This window comes from Eptatretus burgeri, chromosome 10, assembly GCF_056783735.1.
Source record: "Eptatretus burgeri isolate ZD-2024b chromosome 10, Ebu_testis_v1, whole genome shotgun sequence".
In the NCBI taxonomy this organism is placed as follows: Eukaryota; Metazoa; Chordata; class Myxini; order Myxiniformes; family Myxinidae; genus Eptatretus; species Eptatretus burgeri.
Window position 1 is genome coordinate 33,168,796 of NC_140970.1, and position 10,082 is coordinate 33,178,877.

General features: G+C 43.1%; 1 protein-coding gene across 8 annotated transcripts in view; it reads left to right on the forward strand.

The window, feature by feature from the left end:
• Positions 1-10,082, forward strand: part of LOC147018264 (kazrin-like) — a 497,988-nt gene that overhangs the window by 200,660 nt on the left and 287,246 nt on the right. For all 8 annotated transcript variants that reach the window (XM_085897805.1, XM_085897806.1, XM_085897808.1 and 5 more), the window contains one exon: positions 1,180-1,420. In XM_085897805.1, the coding sequence (XP_085753931.1) occupies positions 1,195-1,420 (226 nt within the window). In that variant the 5' untranslated portion in view covers positions 1,180-1,194. The remainder of the gene's footprint in view (positions 1-1,179; positions 1,421-10,082) is intronic.

Sequence of the window (10,082 nt, forward strand, 5' to 3'; positions counted from 1 at the left end):
CCATCCATTGGGACCATACTATACTTTGTGCAGAGCGTTGGTGCTGCCTAAGCAGTCTCCTGGGCTATTGGGCACAATCCTGGACGGGTCACCACTCTGACTCAGGATACCAGCAAGGTGGCACTCATTTTGCCAACCTCAGAAGGATGACAGGCAGAGCCAACCCCACCTGGTATTAATTCAACAGCTAAGCAGGATTTGAACTCAGGACCCTAGGATCCCAAGCCCACCACTCCAGCCATTAAGCGAACACCGGGCATAATCAGAATGATATCAGGAATATAACCATGATGCATTATATATGTACATAAGCTGTACGCATGTTTTTGCTTCATGTATGTACATCTGGGTACTTTTTAACATGAAGAAATAGGCAAATCCAAGAAACAAACAAAACACGGTGGGTTAGAGTTTCTTCTTCTTCATTTTTGTGCAGGTATCAGCTCGAGCATGCCTTAAGCAAACCAATTTTTATCTCCCAACCATTCATTGGGACTGGTAGGGGGCATGTATTGCAAAACAATTCTCACTGTTGTTTATTTGCACTCTTTTCCAACAGGCTGGCAGGATAGCCTCTAAGTATGCACACTCGTCTCGAAGCTGTAATTTAAAAATGCCATTGGTGCATTTGTGTCTGTCCCAAAAACCACAGTCAATACAGGAAAATAACACTCATCTCTGAGCTGTCGAGGCTGGCTTTGAACCTCGACCAAGTGATAAACTCATCCTGGTGTTTCACAGGCATGGCGATTCATCAAAATGGACATTAATAAACTTAGGCATCACTTCTACCAGCATTAGTTGGTGGATGTTAATGGACCCACAGTGTCCTTCATGAAGAGTAGACGAGCTATCGCCGGCACCCTGGCAAATTTACAAATTCCTGCACACCCAGTCACGTATCCTGCATTGGTGTGGTGAGCCTTCCAGGATTGCAACCCTGGCCAAGAAACTGCTTCAGAAGAACCGACGCTCAGTATAGAGTATGGTATATGACTGACATTCCCAGCTTGTCCATACCACCTGTTCGTTCACCTTCCGTCAAAAAAAAAAAATGATGAACAAAATTACTATTTATTAGAAGCTGAAGTTTTCGTGTTGTCTTTTCCTTGACCGTGTTTCCTAACCGCCCCCCCCTTTTCTTGCCCACCCCATACCCCACTCCCAAACTCCTGATAGCCCCTGGACTTCACAATGATGATGGAGGAGGAACGAGCGTTACAACCTTCATTACGGTCTGGGGCAGACGGCGCTGCCCAGAGCTCAGGATGCTTTTCAAACCGTGAGGCAGTTGGCACCAGCACTCTGCCAGGAGTGGATTGTGAATCTGCAGGGAGTGTTGAGCCTTTAACGAGCCTGAAGCGAACAACTGATCATGGTTCAGACTGCTGCTCAAGCTGTGATGGCAAATGTCATATCGGTACATCTGTAAACTTTTTTCATTATATCAGTGAGGCTCATGGAAGAGGATCAGGTATCATATTAAATTAAAAACCACAAAGTAGAGAGACATTGCTTTCTTAATTTCTCTTGTATTTAATTTTTTAAAAAAAATCACGCAATGCAACTTTCTGTGCAAGCTCCCTTTCCCTCATTGGGTCTGTATAATTTGATTTTAAAGATTTTATAAATAACCTTGGTAAAATGCTATATCACAAAATTGCATACCTCAAACCAGCCACTTCCATCAAATTTTAACACACCTGTAGGACTCGAGTCAAACTCACTTTGTGCAACCGAGTATTGAAACGTTGATCTGATTCAGGGATGTGATATTGTACAAGCACTTTCTTGTTATAAAAATGATGTTCACACATGTTTTTAAAAAAAAATAATTGGTAATGTGCTAAATGGCAGTGTTTCCTTTCCATCGATACTGCTTAATATCTCAAACGTCTGGAGTTTTTAATGTTTATTTCAAACAATTGATGAAATCGACAGGATGTTGGTTGAGGTATGCTAACTGCCATGGGAAGCAAGAGGAAGGTGAAGTTTTAGGTGCTAATCCTTTGTCGGAGCAAAAAAAAGAGGAAAGAGTTAACCCTTTAACATTTCTTTAACATACCTTGATCAATGTCCTGTTGATTTCGACCATTTTCTACCTGTCTACTGAAACAGATCAACACTTTTCTTCACCAGTAAGACTAGTTGTTCATTGTAGTATTTTTTTTCTTTCTTTATTCCGCTTTTTTTTAGGTCATCTCTACCGAGATGACCTAATAAAGCCGGACCAAATGTCCGTCCGTCCGTCAACAATTTTTCTTTCCGATCTTGATGAAACTTAGTATGTGGGTAGAGGTCGATGAGTGTTGCACAACTATATAACTTTTGTCCGGGTCAAGGTCACGAGGTCACGAAAGTTATAAAAATCGCCATTTTCAAAACATATCTAGTCTGCCATTCTACAAGATATTCAGCAACTGTTTATTGATTATGATAGTAAAAAATATTATCTTGTATCTGAACGGACAGATTTTTGAATTTCCTTCCCGTTTGATCATCACGTGATCTGGAAGATAGTCAAAAACGCCGATACGATTCGCAAAGAAGGAAGGAAGGAGAAATGAAATATAAATATAAAACACATTTTTAGCCTTTTTAGGTCATCTCTTCGAGCATGACCTAATAATATGGGTGTCGATGTCCTTCGATCCGTCCGTCCGTCCGTTCACAATGAAGTTGAAGCGGGAGATCTGGTCATTAGTGATCCTAATAGAGTTCGATGAGACGTACACGATGGTATGACTGTCAAGGTCACCGAAGGTCAAGTTCACGAGGCCTTTGAAGTTGCGAAAATGACGATTTTCAAATTCTATCTCCTCCGCCATTTCTCAAGCGATCTTGAATTTGATTGCAGCAAATGAATCTATGGGACAATATCTAAATTTTGATCGGGCCGGATTTTCGATATTCGCTTTCGTTTTCGTGTCACATGACTTCAAAGTTGGCAAAAAATGCGAAAATGACTTTTCAAAATCGATCTCCTCCTCCATTTCTCAAGCGATCTTGAATTTGATTGGGACTCATTGATTGGGACTCGATTTGATTCATTCAATTTGATTGAATGAATCTATAGGACAATATCTTAATTTTGATCGGGCCGGATTTTCGATATTCGCTTTCGTTTTCGTGTCACATGACTTCAAAGTTGGCAAAAAATGCGAAAATGACTTTTCAAAATCGATCTCCTCCTCCATTTCTCAAGCGATCTTGAATTTGATTGGGACTCATTGATTGGGACTCAATTTGATTCATTCAATTTGATTGAATGAATCTATGGGACAATATCTAAATTTTGATCGGGCCGGATTTTCGATATTCGCTATCGTTTTCATGTCACGTGACTTCAAAGTTGGCAAAAAATGCGAAAATGACGATTTTCAAAATCTATCTCCTCCTACATTTCTCAGGCAATCTTGAATTTGATTGTGGCATATGAATGTATGGGACAATATCTAAATTTGGTCAGGCCGGATTTTCGAATTTCGCTTTCGTTTTCGCGTCACGTGATTTCAAAGTTTGCAAAAACTGCCCTACCTTCAGGAGGCTATATATTCTCTACTGGGCATGGTAAAAGTTAGTGAATGGGGTCATTCCATAGCAGCTGACCTTGTATATTATATTTATAAATTTTCCGCCGAAAGTGCAAAAGTTTCAAAACCCGAAATGTAAACGTCGGTATTTATTTTCAAAATATAATTTCATGCACGCGCGCCAAAATGCCGAGTCATCTTTAACCAAACTGCGCAGTGGAGCTGCGCAGTAGAACTGCGCAGTAGTCTTCGGTCATAACTGAACATTGAGAACTTGTGGTATTATTTCTTGCAGAGATGACGGTCACTCCCGCACGGGGGTAATTTTATATTTATACTGTTGCGAATTCGCGCCCGCCGGCGTGCGAACGGCCATGTAACTCGAATCGCGGCACGTCGCCCACCGGACGGACAATTCTGTCGTGACCCTCTCGGACTAACGCAAGGAGCTAGTCATGGGTGGGCCTTTCGGCCTCACCACGATCGTGCCAATCGGCCCCCCGCGTTGGATAGGGTTGTTCACCAAACTCGACCTACCTCAGTACCCAAGCGGAGGGTAGACCGGGCGATCGCACCTCGCTGCAGGTCGACTCCGGACACGGGCCACTTAAACGACCCATTCCGTACTATCGGGATAACCGAGCGGTGTTATCGTCGGCCTCGACGGTTCCGATTAATTATCGGGCGTATTAAGCCCACGACGAACCCGTTACGTGAAGCAAGATGGAGATTCAATTAAAGAAAAGACGAAGCGAAACGGGAAAACAGTTCAACAGGATGCACATTTATTCCGCGGCACACGGAGAGCACACATATACAATTAAACAAAATGCACATATATCAAATGCGACAAAAGAAACACAACAATGCAGACCTACAACCGACTACGCGTGCACACGGCAACACTTACACAGTTTTACTTTACAGACGGCGCCAACAACACATTTACTCAAAAGCAAAAGAAAAGGGCCACGCTCAAAGACAAGGGGGCAGACGGGGCCTGTGGGCCAATATTTGCGCGGGACCTGAAAGAGCGGTCAGGTCCGCGAGACCGGGTGGATCCTACCCGTGTCTTTGTGATGAGCCGCCAATGTGGTGGCGCGGCGGCGCCCCGACTCTGCGCTCCTTCGCGGGTTTCGTTGGCACTGCTTGGAGTGGGGTGGGAACGGGGCCCCCCTTTTTGCACTATCTCAGTGCGGGGGGAAAAAAGGGGGGAATTGTTGATGCTCTGGGGAAAGAGGATAGCTGGCTTGCTTGGGTCCCGCGACGAGCGATTCCACTGCGAGCTCGTCGTCGACCGCCGTCTTCCTTGCCTCGGACCCGAGCTATTCGGTCTCTTCCCCAATTCTCGTCAGCCGACTGCAGCAAACCACCTGTACGCCCTCGCCTCCCGACTCCACTCCGCGCTCCAACCCGACTCTGCCCCAAAACTCTCTTCGCCCTTCCAAGGCTGACTCCCCACTCCTCCAAGGCCGACTCTGCGCTCAAACCGACTCGACCGCGCTCCAAGCTCCAGGCTTCCTCTCTCTGCAGCTCCCCGACAGACTCGACTCCGAACCCCGACAGACTGCGAACCCCGGCAGACTGCGAACCCCGACAGACTGCGAGCTCCACTCAGCTCTCCGACCTCTCCAGACTGATTCTTCCGAGCCCGACTCGACCCTGCGCTCGGCACTTTATAGGCCGGCAGGAGAACCCATATGCAAATTTCTGGATCAGAACGAGCTCGGGGGTGGAGCCACGCTCGCCCATTGGACGGAGGAAAAGGGGCATGAGTCTCCCCTGATCCGAGAATTTGCATATCCCGATTCTACTCCGATGCGCCTGGAGGCGGGGCCAAACCGCCCCGCGCTTGCTGATTGGATGGATCAGAAGTGGGCGTTATCATTCTTGATCCGAATTCTCCACGGAAACGCCGCACTTTGCACTCGCGGTTCGGCGCGCGTCCCGTACGAGGCCAGGACAGCCTGACGCTCGGCGTTCACAAGTGGTGCGGGAATGGCGGTGGAAGGAGGAGAGGTGAAGGTGGTGGAGGGTTTATTGTGGTGGTATATGGCCATGGCGACATTTGGAATGGCGGTGATGCGATGTTTGCAGGAGCGAGTTGTGAAGGTAAAGATCGTGGCTGTTGACGTTGTTGTTGTTGTGAAGCGGCGTTGTGGTTGGTGGTTGTTGTGTGATGGCGGTTGAGACGTGGTTGGTTCAAAATAAAGATAGAACAGAGAAACGGCTATCTCAAAGGGTCGCAGCCCGAATTAATCACATTTATTCCCTCTAAACAATGGGTTTGGGGCTGACTACACATGTACTTACAGAGATATCTCACCTACGGGACCTGAATGGTGGTTTGCAAATTTCCTCAACCACAACAATACATTTTCCGCCGAAGGTGCAAAAGTTTTAAAACCCGAAATATAAACGTCGGCATTTATTTTCAAAATATAATTTCGTGCACGCGCGCCAAAATGCTGAGTCATCTTTAACCAAACTGCGCAGTTCGAGCTGAGCAGTAGAACTGCGCAGTAGTCTTCAGTCATAACTGAACTTTGAGAACTTGTTGTATTGTAGAGATGACCGTCACCCCCACACGGGGGTAATTTTTGAATCCTAGCTTTGTTCTCTTTCGATACAGATACAGTGGTGAGAAAAAGTTTGTGAACACTTCAGAATTTTATGTATTTCTGCATAAATTTGACCTACAATGTGATCAGATCTTCATCTAAGTCCTAATAACAGATAAAGAGAACCTGATTAAACAAATGGCACAAAAAAATCTTCTTTTCATTTATATGTTGAGCAAAATTATTTAACATTCAATTTCCTTGTCAAAAAAAGTATGTGAACCTCCTAGTTAATCAGCTCAATTAAGGGAGAAATTACAGTCAGGTGTTTCAATCAATGGGATGACAATCAGGAGTGAGTTTGTGTAACCCTGCCCTGTATGAAAAACATAAACTTTGTTCATCACCATCAGAGTCTGGTCTTCACCACACAGGTTTGTGGAAGTGTGTCATACCCTGATCAAAAGAGATTTCTGAGGACCTCAGAAAAAGAGTTATTGATGCTCATCAATTTGGAAAGGATTACAAAACCATTTTTAAAGATGTTGGGCTCCACTAATCCACTGTCAGGCAGATAGTGTACAAATGGAGAAAATTCAACACCATTGTTACTCTTTACAGGAACGGTCATCCAACGAAAATCACTCCAAGTGCAAGGCGTACAATGATCCAGGTCACAAAGAACCCGAGGGCAATGTCTCAGGATCTGCAGGCCTCTCTTGCATTGGCTAATGTCAGTGTTCATCAGTCCACCATCAGGAAAATACTGAATAAGAATGGTGTGCATGGGAAGATAGCAAGGAGGAAACCATTTCTATCCAAGAAGAACATTGCCACCCATCTCAAGTTTGCCAAAGACCACCTGGATTATCCAGAAGGCTATTAGAAGAATGTTCTGTGGACAAAGTCAAAAGTGTCAAAGTCAAAAGTCAAAGTCAAAAGTGGAACTTAGAAGTTCCAAGCCTGACAAACTGGGTAACCTTGATTTTCTTCTGTTTATCAATCGTCTCCTACCAGTTACACCAGAGGGAATGATAGGTTTGCTTTCCTTGGACACAGCCTTACTTTGTTTTTTAGCTGACATGAGAAACGTTATGTTTTGCGAAAACCAAACACTGCATTCTAACATAAGAACCTCATCCCAACCATGAAGCATGGTGGTGGGAGTATCATGGTTTGGGACTGCTTTGCTGCCTCCAGAAGGTTTGCCATCATTGATGGAACCATGAATTCTGGATTGTACCAGCAACTTCGACAGGAGAATGTTGGGGTACCCATACATGAGCTGAAGCTTAACAGTTAAAGTGCGTCATGCAGCAAGATAACGATCCTAAACACACAAGTAAATCTACAACATAATGGCTGAAGTAGAAGAGATTTTGCATTTTGGAATGGCCAAGTCAAAGTCCAGACCTTAACTCAATTGAAATTGGCAGAACCTGAAGTGAGCAGTTCATGCAAGAAAGCCAACAAATATCTCTGAGTTGTGTGTTGTGTTGTGCAAGTTATGCAAGGAGGAATGAACCAAAATTTCTCCAAGTCGATGTGCAAGACTGATCAAGAGTTCCAGGAAACGTTTGGTTGAAGTTATTGCTGCTCAAGGGGTGCCACCAGTTACTGAATGTAAAGGTTCACATACGTTTTCTGACAAAGAAATTTAATGTTTGATCATTTTGCTCAATTTATAAATGAAAATAGTAAAAAAGCAAATTGTATGCTATTTGTTAATCAGATTCTCTTTATCTATTATTTGGACTTGCATGAAGATGACGATCTGATCACATTTTTATCATTTGGACTGAGATGAAGATGAAGATATGATCACATTTTAGGTCAAATTTATGCAGGAATACAAAATTTTTTGAAGGGTTCACAAACTTTTTCTCACCACTGTATATTGAAGATCTAGAATTTGAAAAAAATAACCTAGCATGGAAGATGCATACTGACATTGGGGGTACTGGTATAGGCAGAGGTGTGACAGACAGAAAAATGGTTTCTTGAGACTTTGTACTCTTCTTTGAGCCCTTCACAAACTGGCTGGACAGGCCTGACGTTGACTGGTAACCAGATGCTTCAGCACCTGTGTGGAGATAAAACATGTGTGTGTGTGTATATATATATATATATATATATATATATATATATATATATATATATATATATATATATATATATATATATATATATATATATATATATATATATCTACATATAATATTATATATATCTCTACATATAATATTATATATATATATATATATATATATATATATATATATATCTACATATAATATTATATATATATATATATACTCTCCTAGTCTGGAGTTTTAGAACACCCCCATTTTTCCAGTTTTTACTGAAATTTAAGCAGTTTAATGTTTCAATGTACTCTGAAATTAAAGCAGAGAACAAATAAACAATTGCAGATAAAAAAAATAAACCATGGAATCGTTTTGTTGAACAAAATTTGATCTAAATTTTTGACTCATCAAAGGAGCCAACTTTTGCAGATATAACAGCCGAACATACTCGTGGCATTTTTTCCACAATGGAAATCAAATATTGTTCGGAAAGTTCTTCCCAACACTGTTGCAGAAGTTCCCACAAATATGTTGCACTTGTAGGTTGCTTTGCTTTCACCCTTCTGTCCAGTTCATCCCAAACCAGCTAAATTGGGTTTAAGTCTGGAGATTGTGCTGGCCATTCCATGATTTGAAGCCTACCGTCTTGTTCTTTTCTTCCAAGGTAGTTCTGACATAGCCTGGAGGTATGTTTTGGGTCGTTATCTCGCTGTAGGATGAACCCCTGACCAACTCAGCATTGACCAGAGGTTATTGCATGGTGCTGCAAAATGCTGTGGTAACCATTTTGGTTCAGGGTGCCAGTCACTCTGTGCAAGTCGCTGACTCTGGATCCAGCAAAAGAGCCCCAGATCATCACGCTTCCTCCACCATGTTTGACATTTGGTGTCACACACTGAGGGAACCATCCTTTCACCTACTCGACGGCGTACAAAAACCCTGCGTGATGAACCGAAGATTTCAAATTTTGATTCATTGGTCCACTTCTTCCAGTTTTCAGTGGTCCACTGGTGGTCCTTCATGGCCCAAGCAAGTCTCTTTTTATTATTTTGCCATCTTAGCAATGGCTTTATTACTGCCACTCGACCTGTCAAATCTGCATCTCGAAGTCTTCTCTTCACAGTTCAAACTGAGACTTCCTTACTTTGACCAGTGTTAAACTGTGCTTGAAGCTGCTGTCCTGTGAGATGCCTATCATGCAAGATGTTGACTCTGACAAACTTGTCTTCTGATTGTGTTGTGGCTTAGGGTCTGCCAGACTTCTTCCTGTCAGAGTTTCCTCCAGTTTCCAAGTGCCTATTGATGGTGTATGAAAATGTACCCAATGACACCTTGGCTTCCTTTGCAATTTCTCTAAAGGAAAGACCTTAACTTTCAAGGGTTGTCATGGTCTGTCTGTCTTCCTTTGTTAATTGTCTTTTTCTTACCATTATGAGAGCAATATTCTACTTCCTGCAGTGCAATATTGTCCAAATAATCCTTCAGAGGGTGCAGCAACAGTCTGTTCCAACACTGCTTTTACACCAGGGGTGCAAATTAACGGCCGCCCATTCGCCAATGGCACCTAACTTTTGTGCTGGACGGGTACACAATACTGCCTTACCTGCCCGGCTGGCGAATCACCGGTGATTCCTGTTATTTTATACAATTTGTACTAGCTTCTCTACTAGTTTTCTCAACTGGAACTACTGTTTTTGTCCGCAGAAATCTGTAGAAATCACTGGTAATTCTGCGGTGGCCATTTTGTCTGTTTTCATCTCGTTCCAAATCACGCATGATTGCGCGAGATTTGACGGTTTGGACGCATTTTCTCATGCCCAGGTTGGTTAAATGAGTGAATTTGGGTGAATGAGTGAGTTTCATGGGTGAGGTTAGGTGAATGAGTGAGTTTGATGAGGCTT